This window comes from Homarus americanus, unplaced genomic scaffold (assembly GCF_018991925.1).
Source record: "Homarus americanus isolate GMGI-L3 unplaced genomic scaffold, GMGI_Hamer_2.0 scaffold37032, whole genome shotgun sequence".
NCBI lineage: Eukaryota > Metazoa > Arthropoda > Malacostraca > Decapoda > Nephropidae > Homarus > Homarus americanus.
This window is the reverse complement of record NW_024731852.1, coordinates 4,391,265-4,414,980: the sequence shown is the minus strand read 5'-3', so window position 1 is coordinate 4,414,980 and position 23,716 is coordinate 4,391,265. Positions and strand designations below refer to the sequence as shown.

At 37.3% G+C, this 23,716-nt stretch overlaps 2 protein-coding genes across 2 annotated transcripts in view; one reads left to right on the top strand and one right to left on the bottom strand.

Moving 5' to 3' along the window:
- Positions 1-4,616: 4,616 nt before the first annotated feature.
- On the top strand, positions 4,617-14,877 carry LOC121867952. The gene is made up of 2 exons (XM_042368107.1): positions 4,617-5,463; positions 12,117-14,877. Exons 1-2 carry the CDS (start codon positions 4,762-4,764, stop codon positions 12,237-12,239), a joined length of 825 nt encoding a protein of 274 aa, XP_042224041.1. The 5' UTR covers positions 4,617-4,761; the 3' UTR covers positions 12,240-14,877.
- The window catches only part of LOC121867951 (DNA-directed RNA polymerase I subunit RPA49-like), a 30,674-nt gene continuing 21,723 nt past the window's right edge, over positions 14,766-23,716 (bottom strand). Inside the window, exons 6-9 of the mRNA XM_042368106.1 lie at positions 22,826-23,059; positions 22,329-22,451; positions 16,953-17,080; positions 14,766-14,944 (exon numbers count right to left, since the gene is read on the bottom strand). Of these exons, the coding sequence (XP_042224040.1) occupies positions 16,954-17,080; positions 22,329-22,451; positions 22,826-23,059 (484 nt within the window). The 3' untranslated portion in view covers positions 14,766-14,944; position 16,953. The remainder of the gene's footprint in view (positions 14,945-16,952; positions 17,081-22,328; positions 22,452-22,825; positions 23,060-23,716) is intronic.

Below are 23,716 nucleotides of genomic sequence, written 5' to 3'. Positions count from 1 at the left end.
GGATATTATAAGAACTTTATCTATATCCCCTTTATTGATTCCTTTCACCCACTTAAATACTTCTATCATATCTCCCCGCATTCTTCGTCTTTCTAGGGAATGCAAGTTAAGTTTCTTTGACCTATCCTGATATGGAAGGTTTCTAAGTCCCGGAATCATTTTTGTCATTCGCTGCACCGACTCATTCTTCGCTGCATACATTGACAGTATTTGTTCTTCCAATATTAAGTACGCTGCACTTGCTGGTGATGAATTTCATTTGCCATTTTTCAGACCACCCCTGCAGTTTATTTAGATCCTCCTGTAATGCATTTGCATCCTGCCCTGAATTAATCTGCAGCCCTATTTTGGTGTCATCCGCAAACTTGCTTATGTCACTGCTGATCCCAGTATCTAGATCGTTTATGTAGAATTGTAGATTATGAACAAGAGTGGGCCTAGTACTGACCCCTGGGGAACCCCACTGGTTACACGGCCCCACTCAGATTTAACACCATCTACGCTGACCCTCTGCGTTCTATCGGTGAGCCATGATTTTATCCAATTTAAAACTTTACCCTCGATACCATGAGCCTTAATTTTTCTCAGAAGCCTCTGATGTGGTACTCTGTCAAATGCTTTGCTAAAGTCTAAGTAAATAACATCGTAATTTTCGTCATTATCTACTACCTCGAAGACTTTCCTAAAAAACGTTAGCAGATTTGTTAGACAAGACTTGACCAACACTGGAGCGGGTTCAGGTACATTCAGGAGCCGGTGCATGCCCAGTATTGCCAACAGTGCGTAATAGAGACGTGACCGATCGCCCAAGCGGCTAACGAGCCGATCAGTGGTGAAGAGGATAAAAGTAAAATTAAAAATTCAAATTCCGCCAACCTACACACACTACGTATCCACACACCCCACACATTCCAAACACTCTAAAGACACACGAGCAACAGCGTCTGCCCATGCAACCCACCGCCCCCCCCCCATCACTTATTATTATTATTTTTTTTTTTAATGGAGTAGCCTAGTGAAGCTTTTGCTAACCAGAAAAATAATGACAGTCGGAGGGTGTGACGTCACAGTATTGCGCCACTTTAGTGATGGGAATTCCGGCGCTATCATGGCGGTGATATTTCCTACTGCCTGCAGTCCCTGCTTCTAGTCCTTCGTGATGTTTGTTGACAATTTGCACACACACACATACATATATATATATATATATATATATATATATATATATATATATATATATATATATATATATATATATATATATATATATATATATATATCCACAATGAAAACGTGGATAAGATAAATCTTGATAACTGGATTGCATGGACAGAGAGAGGCTTAAATATACAGGGTGACCTTATTCAACATGAGGTCAGGTCATAATGATTTCATCCACTAATCCCCACACCTACACCTACACACACAGAGGAGCTTAAGAGAAGGGGGCGACGTGACTAATCAGGTCAGGTAAAATATAGGGGACCCACTAAATAACTATCCTGCATCTAGATCCAAGGTTTTTACAGCATTTATAACCTTGGGCCACTGACAAATAAATTTGTGTAGCAACTGACCTTAGTGATGGTCAGCTCAAAACTGATGTACATAAACCCCTGTAAAAAAAAATTATATATATATATATAAAATATATATATAAATAAATAAAAAAAAAAATAAATATATATATATATATATATATATATATATATATATATATATATATATATATATATATATTTATTTATTTATTTATTTATTTATTTATTATTATTTTTTTTTTTACGTGGATTAGCCCACCGGTTTATAGTTGTTCGTGGAGTGACTATCGCCCTTCTTGAAGATAGGACTCACATAAGCCATTTTCCATTCACTGGGGACCTTTCGTTCATCCAGGTATTTACGAAACAGGATCTCCAGAGGCTCGGCAAGCTCGTTGCTCAACTGGTTTAGCACTCTAGGATGCACCATGTCAGGACCGGGACTGTTATGGACATTTAGCTTTGACAGTTTATTTATAATATAATGTGGGTCAGTGCTGTGTCGAACCGTCTGTCCTCAAACGCAGGAAGGTTAATCGCATCCTCTCTTGCGAACACCGAGGAAAAGAAGCTGTTCAATGCCTCAGCTTTATCCTGGTCAGAATCTGCGTAACTACCATCTTCAAGCCTCAGGTCTGATACTCCTACTCGCGTTTTTAATTTCGACTTTGCATAGCGGTAAAACGCCTTTGGGTTTGACTTGACCTCGCATGCAACCAGCCTCTGGAACTCCTTTTCAGCCCTTCTACATTCTATCTTTGATTGGTTTCTGGCTCTTGCATCATCCTCCTGTCCTGCTCATCATTTGACCCAACCCACATCTTGAATTTTTGGGTTTTCTTCTTAACTCTGTCGACCGCCACATACACTACACTACACTACGCTACACCTGTCCTCACTCAAAAACTCCTGTTCGCTCCATAATCCAATCAACTAAAATCGCAACACCACGTATTCACCAACAAGCATTTAAGTATCTACACGAAAACTTTTGAAGTGCACCGAAAAGCATGATATATTTTTCACAACCCAAACTGGTTAGTCTGCGGTGAGTGGGCAGCTGGGATGACTCATGGCAACGTGACGTAATAACCTCCATGCGTCTTTTTTTTTCTTTTTTACCTAACAAGGGTAAATTCATTCTAATGAAAAAAACTGAGTACAGCAGTAGCAACAGGATTTGGGGAAGGTCGTCAATTGGTGTTATTAAAAACAGTGTGTGTGTGCACTTTCTACCCAGTCAAGATTTGGTAATGGTAATATTTCAGTCAGTGTACGCCGTGCAGAGTACAATATAAACTAGACACGTTGATATACACAGAGATTGTGAAATTATCAAGTCCACTTTGTATAGTGAGGGAGGGCATAGTTATAATCAATATAAGGATACAATAATTAGACAAAGGAAAACACTTGACGTTTCCACCCTATTTATCAACCTATATTTGGAGTTAGGTCATGGAGTTACTGGTTAGGCTTAATGACGGCCAGAATTAAGTGTTTGGAGTTTCTGGGAGTCTTTAATATGTCACTGCGGCATACTCGTAGTTCTGACACTGTCACTACTCGATACTTAATTAGACATGCAGACCCTAGGCTCCTGCCATTCATCTACCATGGAATGAAGAAAAAATAAGGGTAATGCCTGAGGTGGTGGCGAGGGGCCCGGGGACCGTTGGTGGTGGGCAGTGTTTACATGCGGACAGGAATGTGGACCACTGCAGGTATCGACACACCTCCCAAATTTATCAGTTTCTTGCGTCTCCTTTTCTCTATTCTTTCAATGTTTTTTTAAATTTTTATTAACTTACAGTCATGATACTAGAGATGTCCTTACCAAGATTTGCCATGTACTCTAGAATCTGAGAATTGAATGATAAATTTGTAAATTAGTGTTGTACTTTAAGAGTTGTCAAGGGAAATTAGTTTGGCCGAACGTATAGATAAGAAAGCGAGGAACGCGGAATGTTTTTTTCTTCAGAACCTTCTCAGCCGAAGTTATTCCCAGAAAGCGCCTTGGGGTAATATGCCCACACGGTAGAACAGTTCTCATGTAATATCATCGTCGTTATTGCGTTGCGCGTTCCCTTCTATAATATATAAGGATTGAACAATAAATCTGCATATTTTCTAGGTATCGTATTATGACGTTTTAGTTACTACGTACACCCTTCCCTGGCTTCCCGGGTTTATATGCAGGGCTCAGGTATTCTTACTTTATCCTCTTTGCCACTGTTCGACTTGTTAGCCGCTTGGGCGGTCAATCATCAAAGTTGTGCACCGTTGGAGAGCATTGACTGTATGCTGTGATAACCTAACCCTGCCCCCCCCCTTTCATTTAGCGTTATCGTGTTTAATCATCAGGTGAAAACTGTGAAATAAGCAGGTTCCCTAATCTTCATTAGCTCAGATGAAACAACATCGTAATAGAAAAGAATAGACAGTACTGGGAATAGTCATAGAGTAAAAGTAAAAATTTGTAGGAGAGTTAGTTGTGGTGGAGGAGCAAATAGTAAATCAAGAAGACATTCGATGTGATCGATGAAGGTCCGTCGCGTGACGTAGTAGTAATAGTAGTAGTGTAGTGGTAGTATCAATAGACATAGAAAACGAGTATTACGGGTGAGTGTTGCATATGAATGTGGTGGACATAAAATGTTGCACTTTTTTAACCCACCACCAACAAATGAAGTACAAACGTGCCTTATCATAATAGACCTACGAATGTAATATAATTTTCTCTTAAGTTTCAGAAATCTAATGAGTATTTACTAATAATTTCATTGTTTTTTTTACAAAAGAATGCATCACATTCTTCAATCCTAATATTTTCTCCACCATGGCTGTTGCCTTCCCACCCCTGGTGCATTTTTTTATGGACACCTAACAATGTGGGTAAGCTAGATATTCTAAGCCTGGACCATAAAGTTGATTTCAAGTTCTTAATCAGCAGTATTATTGCTCTTACGTGTGTTTTGCACAAAGCTGAATGATTTCATCACTCGCCAATCAGCTGCTGCGCCTGGCGAGCCACTCAATGAGGGCTGGGAGTTGGCCGGGTAGTGACGTCACACGGAGCCGAGTCCTGCCGAACCCCGGCTCGGAAACAGTCGTCAGTCAGTGGGCAGACAGACAGACACAGTCACACGAGATACCAAGAGTCGAGAAAGGAATCACAGCAACGCTCCCAGTCGTGTGACCTTCTCTATCAGCCTATGCGATGGCTCCTATAGAGAACAAAGATAGTCTGACTGTGGGCCTAAAAGGGAACTGTGATATAGACACAGATGAAGGTTTCCACTCGCCATCTGTGAGCGCACCAGGGCTGAGGTGTGAGGATCTGGCCAGCCGAGCAGGAACAGAGACGGAAGTGGGTGATAGTACTAGTAGTTGTAGTACAAGTGACAATGACAGCCAGCCTGAAGCGGGCGCCCATGCGGTCTCCGATGTTGAAAATGACGAGACCCGGCCTGAAAGATGTAGCCAGAGTGATAATGAAAGTTCAAACCGAGAGAGAGACCAAATGGAATACCAGGCAGAGACCCTCGCGGAGTTCATCGTATATACCATAATTGGAAAAAAGAATGGCAGAACTGACGATAAAGTAGAACAGACGTTGTTGAGGTGTGTGAGAACGATGATGCAGAAACATGAAATACTGCTGAAAGGAATGATGAGAAGATTAGACATAACTATGGAAACTGGATACGTTTCCTTTGTTGCTGTGGCCAACGAACTCTTTGAGGGGGACAGACAGGTTATCACCTGGGGAAGGATAGTGGCCCTCTACGCCTTTGGTGGACAGTTGGCCTTGTACTGTAAAGAAAAAAATATGGAAGATTTCTGTGTCAAGATAGCCATGTTTATGGGAAAGTATGCCAGCAATGTTGTAGTGCCGTATGTAAGGAGCGTTGGTGGATGGGTAAGTTCATATTTATTCTTATTAAGTTTACGGAATAGTGAATATTGAAGTTAAATGACTAATGGCTTAACAGTGGTAAATTTTCATTTGAATTATATATTGATTAATTTTAAGTATTAAAAGTAAATGGGCGGTGGCACAAGGAAAGATTGTAGGAGTTTATTTTGAAAATGCTAAGTAGGTCATGGCTTCTACCCCTTTGACAAAATTCACAGAAACCAATCTTCAATTATTTGATTTTGGTAATATTTATAAATGCTATACTAAGTGAAAGGTGTAAGAGATGGTTCACACCTGAACATTTTTATATTTCGTTCATATTTTCACAGTTGTGTTTTGGATGATATTAATTCATAAATCTATACAAATTTTTAATTTAATTATGGTAAATTTGCCAATTTTTTTTAGTTATCTGGGGTTTGGGTGGGGCGTTTTCCGATACAAATCATGCCCAAGCCAATATAAAAAATACAAAAAACAAAAACCGAACCGTCACCATATGGAATCACTTATTTCTTACCTTATTGGTCTTGATATTTACATTCGTTCTTACACTTAAAACACTTTACTGAGGTCGGGAGAACACCATGAGATCTAAAAATTTATATAGCTTGTTCTTTTTTCCCCCAAAACGTGCAATCAACTCCATATCAGCAGTGACATAAGCAAGTTTGCAGATGACACCAAAATAGGGCGGCAGATTAATTCAGGGCAGGATGCAAATGCATTACAGGAGGATCTAAATAAACTGCAGGGGTGGTCTGAAAAATGGCAAATGAAATTCAACACCAGCAAGTGTAGCGTACTTAATATTGGAAGAACAAATACTGACAATGTATACAGCCTTAACATCAACCTAGAGAAGTCGGCTTGTGAAAGAGACCTAGGGGTACTTGTAAGCCCGGACTTACGGCCTAGAAAACAGTGCTTTAATGTTCGAAATAAGGCAAACAGAGTATTGGGTTTTATATCTAGAAGTGTAAGTAACAAGAGTGCAGAGGTCTTATTGCAACTATATCTTGCGCTAGTCAGGCCGCACCTCGATTGCGGTTCAGTTCTGGTGCCCTTATTATAGAATGGATATCAATTCACTAGAGTCGGTGCATCGAAGAATGATGAAAATGATTCCGGGACTTAGAAACCTTCCATATCAGGATAGGTTAAAGAAACTAAACTTTCATTCCCTTGAAAGACAAAGAGTGCGGGGAGATATGATAGAAGTATTCAAGTGGGTGAAAGGAATCAATATAGGTGATATAGATAAAGTTCTTATAATATCCGAGCAGGATCGGACTCGGAACAATGGATTTAAGTTGGATAAGTTTAGGTTTAGGAGGGAGATAGGAAGGAACTGGTTTACAAATAGGGTGGTGGACGAGTGGAACAAGCTTAGCAACTTTGTAGTAAGTGCTGGAACGCTGGAAAGTTTCAAAAGGAGGCTGGATAGATTCATGGATGATAGAGTGGTAGTAACTCTCGACAGGAGCTGCCATGCACAGGCCAACCGGCCTATTGCAGACTCCATATTTTCTTATGTTCTGTTCTTATATAATTGAAGTGACACCCATCACAGACTTCCATGGTCGGAAATGAATTTGAATTTCAAAATATGAGACCTAAAATCACAATCGATTCTGATTGGGCAAAAAATACCACAAATTAAACCACAATACATTTTAATTGGTGACCCCCCCCCCCCTCTAAAAAAAGATTTTGATTAGCCATATGACGTGTACGGGAACACATGCGCATGGCGATTTATGAAGGAAACACGCTTAGTGTGAGGTCGGGTAGGTGATAATGGCGGAATATTAATGGAAGAAAATAGAGAAAGATTTGGCATGCGCTATCTCCGTTATTATACGTTTGCAAGGGTAATGTAATAGAAGAAAATTATCTTAAAATTAGACGTCTTTTTTCGAATATGATAATAGATTTGGGGTAGGAAAGTTGTGTGCACTAATACCTTAATTATAAGTAATTTTTTAAATAAAATATATCCTTTCTTTATCTACAACCATAAATCACCTGTAGTAGGCAGGGCATGAAGAATGAGAAAATTGCAGGGTAAAGTCACGGCAAAAAAAAAAAATCATATGACACTAAATTTGTACACAAAGAATTTTACTATTTACCGTAAATATACCGCTGACAATTCTGGCCTGTCGTTGAGTGTTGTCCTCAGATCGTCAACAAATAAACTCCGATTTCAGTCTTGCTTAAATTGTCATTTAACGAAAGAGCCTCATAGTGAGGGTTGTACTACCTTAAATATAGGCTTGAATGTCTTTATATTTTTAAGCCTTCACTATCCCATATATTTTGTTCTTTCTGTGCAATAGGGTCTTAAACCTATTCAATTTATAAATAATGATCATATTGTTGGAAACGAGACCCATATTATAGGTTTTGATTTATTTCTAATACCTTACAAGTAGCATTGGTTAACAAGTGCATTGTATGTTTGTATACTTATTGTTCTTCGTGTTTTGTAACCTATCACAAGTTTTCTGTGCTTGTTGAGGATGCAGACTCTCTTTTAGGAGTTCGTATGGCAACATCGACTAGTTGGCAAGATGTGCATATTTTTAAAATGTAGCAGAGAATTGACAGTGAAGAAGATATCTGTGTTTCAATGTAACAACCGATTGTACTCTCATGTCCATAAAAAACGTAGAATTAACTCATTACGCATCAAGATGGTTGCTTCCGTTGGTACGAGATGTCAAAGTAAATTCTTTCTGCTTAATATGCCAGGGGTCCATGCTTCCCGGCTCGGAAGTTAGGTAAGGTTAGGATTAGGAAGGTCCTATTAGGTTATGTGCATTGTCATATAAATTTTAGTACTTACTGTCATCCAACGAACATGTGGAAAAAATGAATGAACGAAAGCGAGCAACTCCTGGTGTTAGCCGTCTGCTCCACCTTTACCTATTCTTGTCATTGTGGAACTGAACCCGATTTTCCCCATACTGTATGTTATTCGAGATATGAAAATTCACCTAATGAATGGTTATCAAGGAGCCCATCCCATTTATAAAATGAGCTCTCCAGATTTTCGTGTCAAATAATGCACATGGTATACATAAATGGTCAAATGTAAATAATGCTTGTAGTAAGAAAGTAAAAAAAAATCTTTTTATCATTACAAAAATTTTATAAACTTGGTAATTCATGTGTGTGGAGGTATGAATTGAAGTGCTTGGCAATGTAAACATTAAAGATGGTGTTGCCAAGAGGTAGCGTGTAGCTGTGCTTCTTGAATGGTCTGAAAAATGGCAGATGAAATTTAATGTGGACAAAAGTAAAGTACACTGTACTTAGTCTAGGAGATGTAAACAGAGAAACCAGATACCAGATGAACAATGATGTTATAGAGAAATCCAACTGAGAAAGATTTAGGAGTACAGTACTCCCTCTTTATCGACGGGGGTTACGTTCTGTAGACGGCCGTCGATACCGTGATGGTTACGTAATTTTTCTAACTATTATTAGCATATGTTGAATAAATGTACCTTTAAGCATTAATGCATTTCCTTTACACATAACCTTAAATAATAGTGTATAAATAATAATATAATAAGTGGACAAAAATACTAGCAAACTTACGATTTCATTTATTGAAGTGAACATCGGTCCTTACAGTAAACAATACAGTGTACAGTATATACAAGTGTGATGATTGAGGCTTATTAAAATCCGTCGATAATCGAAACCGTCGATAAAAAATCCGTCGATAAAGAGGGAGTACTGTACTTATAAGTAGGAATCTTAAACAAAGTGAACAAAGTGTATTTGCTCGAAACAAGGCTAACAAAGTACTTGGGTTCATACAAAGGAGTGTTAGTTACAAGATTAGCGAGGTCATCCTAAAACTATATCGTGTGCTTGTGAGACCTCACTTGGATTACGCGGTTCAGTTCTGGTCACTACTACAGAATAGGTATAGAATCCCTAGAAAGAATTCGGAGGAAATTGACAAGACTTATCCCGGGCATTAAGAACCTTGAGTACAGAGGCAGGTTAAAGCATCTTAATTTGCCCTCCTTTGAGAGACGTAGAGTGAGGGGTGATATGATTGAGGAGTATAAATGGAAGTCGGGGCTGAACAAGGTGATATAACAAAGGTACTCAAACTATCCAACCAGTAGCGAACTCGTAACAATGGTTTTAAATTAGGCAAATTTAGATTAAGGCGTGAAATAGGTAAACATTGGTTTGGAAATAGACTAGTGGATGAGTGGAACAAGTTACCAAACATCATCATTAACTCAAATATGCTGGATATATGAGCAATAGGGGTTTGGTGTAATGGGATTGCGCAGTATAGGTCAATAGGCCTGCTGCAGTTTCCTCCATTCTTATGTTCTTATATAGAGATCACAAGTACATACTGTATATTTTATTTCAAATTTCAAATACACCACACTTTTTGGGGTTTTCACGAGGTCAGAAAGTATTAATCTTTGGAAAAAATTCCTTGAGTTCTCAGTTAACATGTGATACACTCTTCCCTTATTACCCTTCAAAGCTCTTATCGTAAATTTTAATGATTAATCTTATAGAGCTATTGGACAGCAAATCCTTTAGAGGGCAGGGGTTTCTCTCAGCTGAATAAAATCATTGGTCATTAGCCAGAAGAAAATACCAATGAGCACCATTGTCCTCTAAAGGGTTTAGGTACTTATCGCAGGAGGTGGTGTTAAGTGATACACTAGAAAAAGTTAATGTTACCTTTAAAATGTGTAAAGTTTGCATTTGTCACCCACAACATAGTGTCAAAGTGAGTTGTGACAGTGGCATCTCAGTATTTATGAGAAAAAACCAGGGACAAAAACTTTAGTACAGAAAGTGCCATTTCTCCAGCCAATTTGCTTTAATCTTGAAATAAGAAATGATCTTATATAGGGATATTTCTTTGGGTGGCTGGATAACCTGAGCAACTGTTCTTAAATATTACTTTAGGAAACTTGTACTGTAATAATTAAATTACTATTCAGGTCTGATGAATGTTTTTTTTTTCCTGGGCACTCGTTAATATTTCAATAAATTCAAAGTAAACAATAAAATATATAAATACCAGTATATATATATAAAAACAAGCCAACTTAAATTAACATTGAAAATGGTTAAAATAAGCACAAAATTACATACAGTACATACTAAAAATATCTGACTGGTAGCACTGGTGTTTACACTCATGAGTTGTTATCTAATGTTTGAAGACAAATTGGGTTTGATTCCCTGAAAAAGTATGCTAAAAACAGTAAATTGTTTGTTTAACAAAGTTTTAATTTGGTAAAAAAGGTAGGTTACTTGAGGTTTCTAGGTTTTGTTGCATTTTTTTTACAGTACAGTATACTACAGTAATATTGAACAATATTACTATAGTTCAGTTAATAAGTTACTGTACATAAATAGTACAGTAATCATTTATCTTCTTTGCTTTCTGTATCTAAGGCATGTAGCACTTAATGTACAGTAACAGAATAAAAGTTGGTTACTGTTCAGTTATAAACAAGCCTCTTAGAACCTAACCAGCAGTACTGCACTGTATATGAACATTGCCTCAGATTTATGAACTATTTAATATTTATATAGTGAAAACTAAATATCAATGAAGCAGACAGGAAAAACTATTTCTGTGAATATTAGTACATTAAATACTGTATGTGGTATTTACCAGTCAATATTCTGTTACCAATATAAAACAATGTTAGTGTTCCAATGCATAGTACTGTAGTTGGTGACCATTTCAGTCTACATTGGCTAAAGCTCACTAGTCGAGTTATCAGAGATGAAATATGCTGTTATATATATTTTTGCTTGGTACATGTGCCTGTACTGTAGCTATAGTATACAGTACTGTATACTAATCACCAGTAACCAAGATAGTCACACTTACTAATAAAAAACCCTAAAATTTCCTAAGTCCGAGTGCTTATTGCACAGTAGAGAGTGACTGATATTGTTTGCATTGGCTAATGATTGCAGGATGATGGTACAGTAATTACAGCACTTGCTGAGTTTTTGGAGAAAACACTAAAATTAATTTAATTTAACTATCTGCCTTAAACCCTTTGGCTGTGAGTGGTTACCCTAAGCTGAATAAAATCGTCTGGCGGTAATCAGAATAAAATGGCAAGTGTGCGAAATGCAGCAGAAGGGTTAAGCAGCAATAGTCTTCATGTTATTTGATATGATATTTAATTAATTGAGGTTTTGCGAGGCATTTCTGAACCTAGCCTCTCATAATTACATTGTTATTATGGAGAATTAGATTTTGGGTCCTTTGGACCATAACCCGGGTGTTCCTGAATTACGATAGAGGTGTTGTAGATTAAGGAATGAATATTTGAAAGTGCGATTATTTAGAAATTATATTGAACTTTGCCGTTTTGGTTCTCATTGTTCAATAATTTCTATATTATTTAAGTTCAAAGATTTTGTGAGCTATTTTCAACCAATTTTTTTTTCTCCACCATCTTTTGTTATATTTGTTAACATATGGCTCTTCAAACAAGCAAAATTTAAAATAACCTTTATGGGCTATTTTGTAAAGTAACCAAGATTTCTGCAATGCAATTAACTTTTGTAAATACAGCTAATTAAACAAATCATTTTTAGTAATATCCTTTTCTTATCCCATACAGAAAAAAATTTGTGAGGAGTTTCCTGTTGAAGATGATTTAGAAAACAAGGCATGGCGATACCTTACATGGACAGCAATTGGGTTGGGACTGGCAGCTACAGCATCATTTTTCACCTCGCACTGATTGGTACTTTTACACTGCATTACCATTATATTGTGTCATGCAACATTAAAACAAATGTTTCATCAACTAGCATGTTTATGCTTTACCTGTCATACCACAACTCATGTGCCAACTGATATGCCTTTCAGAGTAGCTCATAGCACCTCTATTATGTAAAATACTCTCATTTTTATTGTCTGAATTTGACAGTTTGTATCAATTTATTATTTCTGTTTTGAACCGGTACTCCGTAGGTTATATCAGTGTACAATTTGTATTACCTGTATTTTGAGTTGTAATGCCTTATATCTGTTGACCTACATTTGAATGAAAGGATTTGTTGGGTAATGGTCAGAATACATAGTTTTGAAGTGGGTAAAGTAGTATCTTTGTGGTCTGTGACACAATATAATAATGTATTACTTATAATACATTACTGTACACGTCTTTCACAATGAAGATTTTTATGATCTTCACTACTAGAGGTCTTTCTATGATATATTTTGATACAGGTAATAGGAATACAAGTTTTCATTGGTTTCATTTTGCATCAGTTGGTTATAACAAACTTTTCATGCAAAATTCTGTATCTACAGTCAGGTTTAAAAGTTTGTGTGATGCAGTTTGACCCCAAATGAGATAAAACACTAAGCATGCACCAGATGACAGTCAAGGTATGTAAGTTCAGAGACTCATTCCTGTGACACCTTTTCACTGCTTTAGGCAAACTTTTGCCCTGACAGTACATGATATAAATAACATTATATTTTTATTTTCCACCTTTTTGCTCTTCGTAAAATATCTATGGTTAGTCATTCCAAATAAAATATTTAGATTTCCATAAACATTACTATATAAGGAGCTACATTGTTAAATAAATTATAACTTGTGTGGAACATCAAATTATGACCCTTTATGTGTGTACAGGAGTTTGGGATACCTCGCAGATATTTTTCATCATGTTGTACTTGTAAGGTTGGTTGAGGATCTGATGATTATCTTTTGGAATGTTACATTGTCTTTTTGGTACATTACAGTATTCCTTTATTTTAACTTTGTCCCATGTGAAATTGTAAGACAATAGTTATGCAGTTAAATTAATGTAATACTGTAACCCAAATTCTCCAGTCTCTGAAGGAGCAAATATATTTCAGCAACATGTAATTCACTATTCCATATAAGCTTCCTTTTTAGGCTAAGTGTGTACTTCAGAAAGTCCTTACTTATTGAAAGAAATTGCATTTTGAATATATATATATATATATATATATCCTGTACTTTCAATTTTCAATTCCTATTGCAAGTATAATGTACAGTCACCTCCAGGTGTGTTGTTACCCCCTTTTGTGCCTCCCTTACTCATGTGGCAATGTCACACTAATTTTGGTTAGGGAACTGATTGATACCCGGTAGGGCTGTTTCCTAGAAACAGCTCTACCAGTAATTTTCCTAGACACACAAGTAGTCTAAGATGTCACATGAACAAGGGAGGCACTATAGGGGGGTAACAACACACCTGGAGGCAAATGTTCCAAAATAGCAACTGAAGCTTATTATTGTACCAAAATTTTCATTGGAAGTAAATTTCATGTAATTTGCTTCAGTTCTAGTTAGTACAAAGCTCGTACAGTTCAATGTACAGATACACATATATGTCATGATGTTTGTGTGAAATCTATAAGTTGCTGATGATTGTAATTTAGCAGAAAGCTACACTCTTTGGGGTAGAGAATACTTCATCTGCTTAACCCTTTAAGACTGGGGTCCGTTGTACCATATACACTCCAATTATACAAACAAAAGTATTGGTATATGATACGACCCCTAGAGTGAAAAGATTCTTCCATTATCAATAAGTAATTTTCTGCCTTTCTTTTGTTTTCTCTCCTCCCAAATGGTTGATCTACTGTAGTACTCCAAAGAAATATTTGTTTCCTAACCTGCTGTCCAGGGGCATATAAACCCATAATTTAGACTTGTTTACTTACCAGCAACAAAGTTTTATTGTTAGTGTCATTGTAAATAGTGCATCAAAACCACTGAAGAGTGAGGGGAAACGATTCTCTACACATTTCAATTTCATATAAAAATGATACTGCAATTGTTCGGGTGATCATCAGATTCAAGTGAAATTTGTAGCAAGAAATCCCAATCTCTTATACAGGCACAAAAGGTTGTAGATGCACTTTTGTAATTAATTATAAAATGTAAAAAAAAAACTAAATAAAATATATATATATCCTTTGTCGATATTGTATAGTTAGAAAGCCATCACTTTCTACGGCATAGCAGTATATATCTAGTCAAATACCTGTCTTTTGAAACTAATGACATGATTATTTGTCATATCTGATTGAATCTTGTGATTTAACTAATTTCATGACCTTTTCATACTCATTCTATTGCTATATGTAAAATGCAATTGTCAAATTATTTTTTTATGATGTAATGAGTTATTTACCTTTAATATAAAGACAAAGTTAAGTTTGAGTTGATCTTCTGATCTTGCTCATTACTATTGGTTTTGATTTTAATAAAACTGATGAGGTTACTATTTGCTTTATTTTTCATGGTGATAGTGTAACATTAAAATAACATTATTTTTTTTGGCAGAGGTTTTATAAATATTGTATACATTTAAATAAAGGCAAAAATATGATACATTTTTTCCCTTTCCTCAAGCAATTAAGGTGTTTCACCGAGCAGACTGGAATTTTAAATTGGACCTGTAATGAATAAATTCATGAGTTACCTTTCTGTTTGCCTGAAAAGAGTAATAAATAAGTGATTCTAACACTTAGTCATGATGAAATACTGAGAAACATTTATATTACTGAAGCAAGGTAACTATGGGTGTTTATAGGAATTTATTGTAAATGTGATATACAGTAATTTTTTAACTTGGTTTAGTGCACCATGGTGTCTTAATATACTCACTGAAAAAATATAATGTTCTCCAGTAAGATCTCACTTCTCTCATAACTGATTAACAAGATTTTGGCTTAATTATTTTCCTGTCTTTATTGTCATCAACATTTTATGGCTACTTTCCACTCCTATGTGGGTTTTTACTTTACAAGAAACTTTCAATTCAAGAGCCTCTAAAATAATAAATAACAGTTCTTTGGAGATCAGCCAGGTAAAGTTACCTGCAAGACTCCTTGTACACTTGGTAAAAAACTACCGTTACAATTCATGTGCGAAACAAACTGACACTACAAACAAAGTGTTTCAAAAGAGGCACCTGAGGCATTCATCGCATTGGTAGCCCTGCGCATGTATGGGTTCGGCCACACGTGCTCGAATCAAGTGATCGGCACTCTGAAACGAAACCCAATACTAAGCTTTCCGGAATTATCGACCGTATGGTAAACATCGTTGGGCCAGGTTCCATTATGATGGCATGCGAAACTGTGGAACTATTCAGATGTTTCAGAACAGCATGGTATATTTTCCAATACGAATAAAGAATGACAATGTGGCATTAGCCCAAAGTGAAGTAGAAATACAGATTCGAAATTCAGTTTCAAAATAATCTTATACCTTTACTATATCCACCAATTCTGCCAAACATATAATGTATTCCTATATGGCAACTCATCCACTTCCATGGTTACTGTGGTTCACAGTGTGTGGAACATTTAATATAAGATACAGTTTAACTTATCTCTATATACAGTGGTCCCTCGGTTAATGAACATAATTCGTTCCAGAAGATCGTTCGTTAACCGAAAATTTCGTAAACCGAATCCATTGTTTCAATGGGATATTGGGTAATTGGTTCCAGCTCACAGAAAAGTACATACAAAGTATAAACAAAATGCCGTAAAGAACACTTACTTTGAGGTGTGTATGTAGAAGGTTCCTGGTTGATGATCATGTTGGGAATTAGAAAAGGGGGTGGAGAAGGGAGAAGAGAAGTGGGAATGGAGGAGAAATCACCTTTCAGGGGACCCATGCTTGATGCCGTCATTTCACCAATAAAATTTTAAGTTCACTTGGTGTAATTCAAGATTATTTTATTTAAATCAACACTGCACTGCACGATATATTATCAATATGTTAACTAAATTTCAGAATGACCAATAATTTTAATGTAAAAATAATAAAGAGCTCAACGTTCTTGATATTTACTCCACTGGAAACGAATGTAAACATAGAACAGATTACTGAATTGGCAGACTAGCCCATCAGCTGATGCTCACAACAAAACGTGTTTGTCGTAAGGATTTTGTTAATCGAAGTTTTGTTCGTTAACCGAATTGAAGATCCTTATGGGAGGTAATTCGTTAATCGAACCCTTCGTTAACCGAGGGACCACTGTACTGACATTCTCCAGTAAATTGTAACAAAGTAATTCAATACAGTATTGTCAATGAAATAGCTAATTTCGGCCTGCCAAAAGTAAGTAAGAAATGTCTCACATTCAGGACTACCAACCCTCGCAAGACAACAGGAATGTTCAGTTGGAAAATCATTGGACCCCACCCGTACGGTAGTTTTTTTACGGAGTGTACCAGTGCCACATGTGAGCAAATAGGAAAGGTCATGTGTTTTTCTGAATTACAAACTACGTAACAGTGAATCACTGACAAAAGTTACAGGGATATACAGGCTGTATTCCCTAATTTAACAATTGCACAAAAACAAACCTACATATAAGTGAAACAAAGCTACATGAAACAAGACAATAATTTTTTTTCATTAAAGAAAATAAAGCTCTTAATCACTTGCCTCATTTCCTTTTTTTAGGTCCACCCTTCTTGAATGGTTTGGCAAGTTTAGCTAATGGTATCTTGAGTACATAGGAGTTCTTTGCAGTTACATAAGTTGCTCCAACTACCTTCATCAGAGTATTAAGCCTAGAAATTAAATAATTAAATTAGAAAAATTATATGACAAGTAAATTCTGGCTACATTGTGTAATAGGAATAAAATGAAAGTGTATGCATGAGAAGATTAAATACTATATAGAGATTGACTGACTTCTGGAATGTAACCCCAATTACACCACGGTAAAAAATGTTCACTTAACAATTGGTTTTTCAGGAATACAACCCGATTGTATACTGTATTGAGGATTTCCTGTACCACTTACGTTGGAGTACAATGTACTGTGTATTTTAGAGTATTGTACAGTGCCATGTGTTTTGGAGTAGAGTACTGTGTTATAAAGTACCATGTGTGTTGGTGTACTGTATGTGTTATAAAGTACCATGTGTGTTGGTGTACTGTGTATGTGGGTGTACTGTGTGTGTTGGTGTACTGTGTATGTGGGTGTACTGTGTGTGTTGGTGTACTGTGTGTGTGGGTGTACTGTGTGTGGGGTGCACTGTGTGTGTGTGGGTGTACTGTGATGTGGGGTGTACTGTGTGTGTGGGTGTACTGTATGTGGGTGCACTGTGTGTTGGGTGTACTGTGGCGTGGGGTGCACTTGTGTATGTGGGCACTGTGTGTTGGTGTACTGTGTATGTGGGTGTACTGTGTGTGTTGTGCCTGTGTATGTGTGCACTGTGTGTGTGTGGTGTACTGTGTATGTGGGTGTACTTGTGTGTTGTGTGCTGTGTATGTGGGTGCACTTGCAGTGTTAGTGTATTGTATGTGGGTGTGCTGTGTGTTGTGTAATTGTGTGTGTTGGTGCACTGTGTATGTGGGATTTATGTGTGTTGGGACTGTATGTGGGCACAATGTACCATGTATGTGGGTGTACTGTGTGTGTGTTGGTGTACTGTGTATGTGGGTGTGCTATGTGTGGGTGTTCTGTGTATGTGGGTGTACTGTATGTGGGTGCACTGTGTATGTGCACTATGTGTTGGTGTACTGTGTGGGTGCACCTGTGTGTTGGTGTACTGTGTATGTGGGACTTGTGTGTTGCACTGTGTGTGTGGGTGTACCTGTGTGTTGGTGTACTGTGTGGGGTGTACTATGTGTGTTGTTAGTGTACTGTATGTTGGTGTACTATGGTGTTGGTGTATTGTGTATGTGGGTGTGTGCTGGTGTGTTGGTGCACTGTGCATGTGCACTGTGTGTGTTGTGTACCTGTGTGTTGGTGCATTGTGTGTTGTGTACTGTGTGTGTGGGTGTGCTGTGTGTTGGTGCACAAGTGTTGGTGTAATTGTGTGTGTTGGTGTACTTGTGTGTTGGTGTATTGTGTATGTGTGTGCTGTGTGTTGGTGTACTGTGTGTGTTGGTGTACTGTGTATGTTGGTACTATGTGTGTTGGTGTACTGTGTGTGTTAGTGTATTGTGTATGTGGGTGTGCTGTGTGTTGTGTACTGTGTGATGTTGGTGTACTGTGTGTGTTGGTGTACTGTGTATGTGGGTGTACTCTGTGTGTCTGTGTATGTGTGTACTGTGTGTTGGTACTGTGTGTGTTGGTGTACTGTGTGTTGGGTGTACTGTGTATGTGTGTACTTTGCAGGGTGTACTTGTTGCACTGTGTATGTGGGTGTGGTGGACTGTGTGTTGGTGTACTGTGTATGTGGGTGTACTGTGTGTGGGTACTATGTGTACTGTGTGTGGGGTGTACTTGTGTGTTGGTGTACTGTGGGTGTGGGTGTACTTGTGTGTTGTAATGTATGTGGGTACTATGGTGTACTATGTGTGTTGGTGTACTGTGGGTGTGGGTGTACTCTGTGTGTGGGTGTACTCTGTGTGTTGGTGTACTGTGTATGTGGGTGTACTATGTGTGTTGGTGTACTGTGGGTGTGTGCTGAAGTAGTTTGTGTGTTCATAACTTATTAACTAATTTACAGTATTTGTAAATTTTCTTACGAGTTGGTTAGGTACAAAAAGTTTTATGTGGAAAAAGTGTCACAGTACTGGAATTATGCTACAGTTAGTACAGTATGCTTATCTATCTACAGTAGCCTGCAGGTCCAGTGTAAAAATTTCTACTGCACTAACATATAAAGGATTAGAATCAAAACCTTGGAAAAATATGGAGACCACATCGCAAATGAGATGTAACTCAATTTCCATATTTATAATGGTTTTCAGCATTGATAGTAATTTTTATTAACTGTACAAGGAAATTAAATTAGTTGAGTGGAGTCTTGATAAATTGCAGGTCAGGTACTGGAAGACACCGTGAATTAGTTTGACTGATTTAAATGGCAATACTGTAGTTAGTTTGGTTCAGAGGCCAAAAAATACTCATAAACTGTTCCAAAACTTCTTTAACAGTAAACATCATACACAATATTGTACATTAAAAAACAAAAAATGTATACAGTATAGTATAGTCTCGATTTACGCGGATTTCCTTTACGCGGCACCTGGCCAGACCGGCAATTATTAGTTATGCGGTACATTCCATCATTTATGGAAGCGGCGCGAGACAAGAGGCGCACAAGGTCGACCTCAGTCAACAAAAACATTACTGAGTTTTTCACCCGCCACCCGCCACAGCCAGCCCAAGTCAGTGATAGTGAGGATATGGACTTTCAGGGGTTTGACAAAGAGGCCCTGCAAGCCCTGTGTGGAGAGTGACAGGTGATACAGTGATACAGGTGAGGGCCAATAATCTGCCCTGCCTCAGAACCAGCCCCCATCCCCGTGCCCAGCCATCTCTTCTTCTAATGTAAGTGTTAAAAAACCTAATATTATTGATATTTCTCTTAAATATTAATTGTGTGTGCATACCATCATAAAATTAAGACGTTATTTTTACTACAACGACGTATTGTGTCGGAAAAGGGTAGTCTGGGGTCGGCCCAGTCTCTATTTCAATTAATCCCATATGTTCTGTTATTTCGTTTACGTGTTTCTCCACGCGACCTCCATGGGTTTAATTGACCGCATAAACCGGAGACTATACTGTATACATACTGTACAAAAAGTGTTTCTACATTACATAAACAGCTCCCTCCCATATCATAATTTCATGTGGGTAACACTAATACTCCAACATGGAAATAGCTAGATGCCATGCTGGCTGTAACTACACTATGTCGACAAAGAACCAGGAATTTAATACTGTATCAGACAAACTCATCTGGGGTTGAAAGGGGATTTTTTCCTGAAAAGTGATTACTTTATGAAAATGTTTCATTAACTTGCTACCAAATGAACCTAAAAAAATGGGAATTATGTTAAAATTGCATATTATTGTAGTAAGGAGGTCGGACATGGAGGGGTGTTGAGCGCTGGGAAAGGTGAGAAATGCTCAGTCCACCAGCCAACCACCATACCTCCCACACAATTCACTCCCCACTTTTCATTTCTTATTTAATAGTTTAATATTATATTTTATGACATTATATTCAAGCATTGAAATTATATTTCTATAACTTTTATGGTTTCTTATGTAAATCAACACAGCGGTAGCTCCTCCAGGCGTAATTATGAACATTTGAGGGCAAAATTTTAAAGAGGTGGCTAGTAAATTTAAGAATGCAAATTTGTATTTTGTGAACATGTTCTTCATTTAATTAAAATAAATAGTAATTCCATCAATTCCAATCCAAAGTAAGCTGCTTCAGTCAGTTTAATTTAAAATATAGTACAGTGCAGTACAGTACATTACTTCATTCCGTTAGTCCTCCAATCTCAATATAATTTTCCCAATTCCTTACTGCTTTCAACAGAATTTGCTAACCATTTCTGTCTTTTCAGTTATTTACATTCCGGTGTTTTTCATTGTTTTTAACCAGGTATGATGCAGTCCACTTCTTTTGGTTTCCACCATCTTACAGCCTCCTTGTCAATTCTTTCATTTTCCATACAAAGCACATGACCCATCCATCTCCAATTATCTCTCATTAAGTTTTCATCTCTGTAAGGTATGCTGGTAATGTCTCTAATAACATCATTCCATAACCAGTCTTGCCATTTAACTCCAAGATTTCTCGTGAGAGCTTTGTTTTTAAACACACGGAATCATCTGAAGACAGTCTCATTGTAAAACCATGACTCTTTCCTGTAAATGAGTACAGGGTATGTAAAGTTTTAACCAGAGCCATATACAATCAAAATTTCATCTGTATGAAGACTTCCATACTGAAGTTAGCATATAGTTTGGTTTATCTTCTGCAGTCTCTGAGAATTTTACAACTAAGGGTTCAGAATTTCATACAACTGTTCTAAGATATTTAAACTTGTCAGTATCCTTGGTCCTGTGCCAGTTCAGAAGGAAATGCACTTACTAAGCCTGTTCACTTCACAGGACCTAGGTTTTCTGAATGTTTACATTCAGTCCAACCTTCCTTCCATTTACTCCCAGCTTTCTGTTAGTTCCTGCATCTTTTGAATATTCTTGCTCATGAGTAGAATATCATCTGCCTAGTACAAGTCTGTAAGGTGTTTACTGTAAACCGAATCAATTCCCTCATGTTTATCTCTTAATGGTTTCTCTTAATTCATGAGGACAGTGAACTATGCTTTCCACCTTGAATTCTGGTGAAAGCTGACCACCCACAATAACTTGATATTGATTTTATTTCTGTGCATCTCTAATCCCCCACAAAGTAAAGCAATGCACATACAAATGCCTTTTCAAACTCTACAAAATTTATGAGTACTGGTATGCGATGTTCACAATTTGTTGGATTATGTGTCTTAGCCGAAATTTTGATTGCTAAAACCATGGGATTTTCTAAAGAGAGCTTATTCATCATGTAGTTTCTCCTATTAAATAATAGGAGGCTAAAGTAATTGGGTATAATCCCATTCAAGGTGAAGCTCCTCCAGTTTCTACAGTCTCTTAAATCCTCCTTTTTGGGGGACCTTAACAATTACTCCCAATTCTGTTTCTTCTCAGTGTTCCAGGTTTTGTTAGATGAATCCAACAGAGCTCTAGCTGTAATATTTGTATCAGCTTTGAGCATTTCACCTGTTATTCCATGAGGTTCAGGGACCTTCCGGTTCTTTAACTTCTGAAGTGCACTTCCTATTTCATATATCCCAAATTCATTCAAGAAGATGTCCATTTCTTCTTTGGACTCTGGTATATCACTTTCACTGAAAACCTTATTCATTACAATTCCCATTTTACCCAAATAAAGTATACCAACTATAAATGGCATGATGAGTCTTCCCTTCAATGAAAACAACAAATTTCATTTCTGAGAGTTAGTGAGTGAAGAAGAGTGCTGAGTGGTATTAACTTACTTGTCTCGAGTGACCATCAGTGAGCTAAGAAGAGTGCTGAGTGACAGCTGGTATTTACTAGCTATCAAAGACAACACCATAGCACAACACATAGCACGGTCTTCATTCTGGCTTGAACGTACCCTGGCAAGAAAGACATATCATTGTGGGGTGAACAAGAATGAATAAAAATTGGTCTAAAGTTGCTACAGTTGAGGCCAGGCAAAGGGTCAGGGCTGGTACTCATATACAGTAACTGGCTGAAGGCCCAAAAATATGGAGTGGCTTTTTGTGTGTGCAAGTGTTTTCCTTTGAAAAGATCTTGTGATGAAACATCAGGAATAAAGCTCCATCTCTTAGTTGTGTTTCCTACACTACCATCTATAATTCCAATTATTTATTGTATTATAAAAAAATAAGCATTAACAACAAAGGAGATAATAATTTGAGCTGAGGATATACAGCAAATATGGTATACATAAAACAAATATTTTCATAACATAATGGCAACTTCTTACCTCTTATTGAGGTGGTTGTGGGTATACTCATCCAAAATGTGGCGCTTAATCATTGGTGGGCACCCTTGCAAGTTCTTATCTTTGACTTTCATGTGTTGGATATCTCTTCCCTTCATGTTGAGGAATGTCACCAGGTATTCCACATACAGAGCTAGGCAGGTCAACCTAACCTGATTTTCTTCATCTTCCTCTAACTTTGCAACAGCTAACAACTCTTTGAACAGTAGTGTGCTTCTGTGGTTAAAACATTAAAGCATATGAAAGTGTAAGTTTCTTCTTGAAGGTCAAGGAAAAGTCACCCCCTCCCAAAAAAAAACTACAGTACTACCATACTTTCTAAAACAACTAAGTAGCTAATATGCAAAGTTCTTTTGCATGTGTTTTCAATTATACTGTTGTTGGCTGACTCCATTCTCACTGTAAGACATGACCAATGTTGCCTCTAAGCTGTGGACCTGTGAGGTCGCACGGCATTCAATCAACTACTGTGCACTTCATTTTTCCAGCCACGCATATCAAAAGTGATGATGAAGTGTATTTAATATCAATATATGTCTAAAGCTGAGTACCTTGTTGGAAAAGAGTCATGGACTATATAATCTAACTGGAGAAGTCAGGTGAAATTGCTTTCGGTGCATTAATTGTGTACCTACAAGTCTGATACAATTTACAACTTTTTATTAAACAGCAAATACAGTACTGTATATGTATAATCATGTTGTACTCAGTTGTACTAGGTAAGTCTAGCTTGAATATAGGTCACTTGTCTAGTGGTATTGGCCTTCAGAGGGTACATTATCACTTGTACAATTGCACAGAGAAATTCGTGGTCCGCCCAAGGTGGAGGGTATAAAGCCTATCCGAACCTTACTGGACTATGAGTCAGTGTCT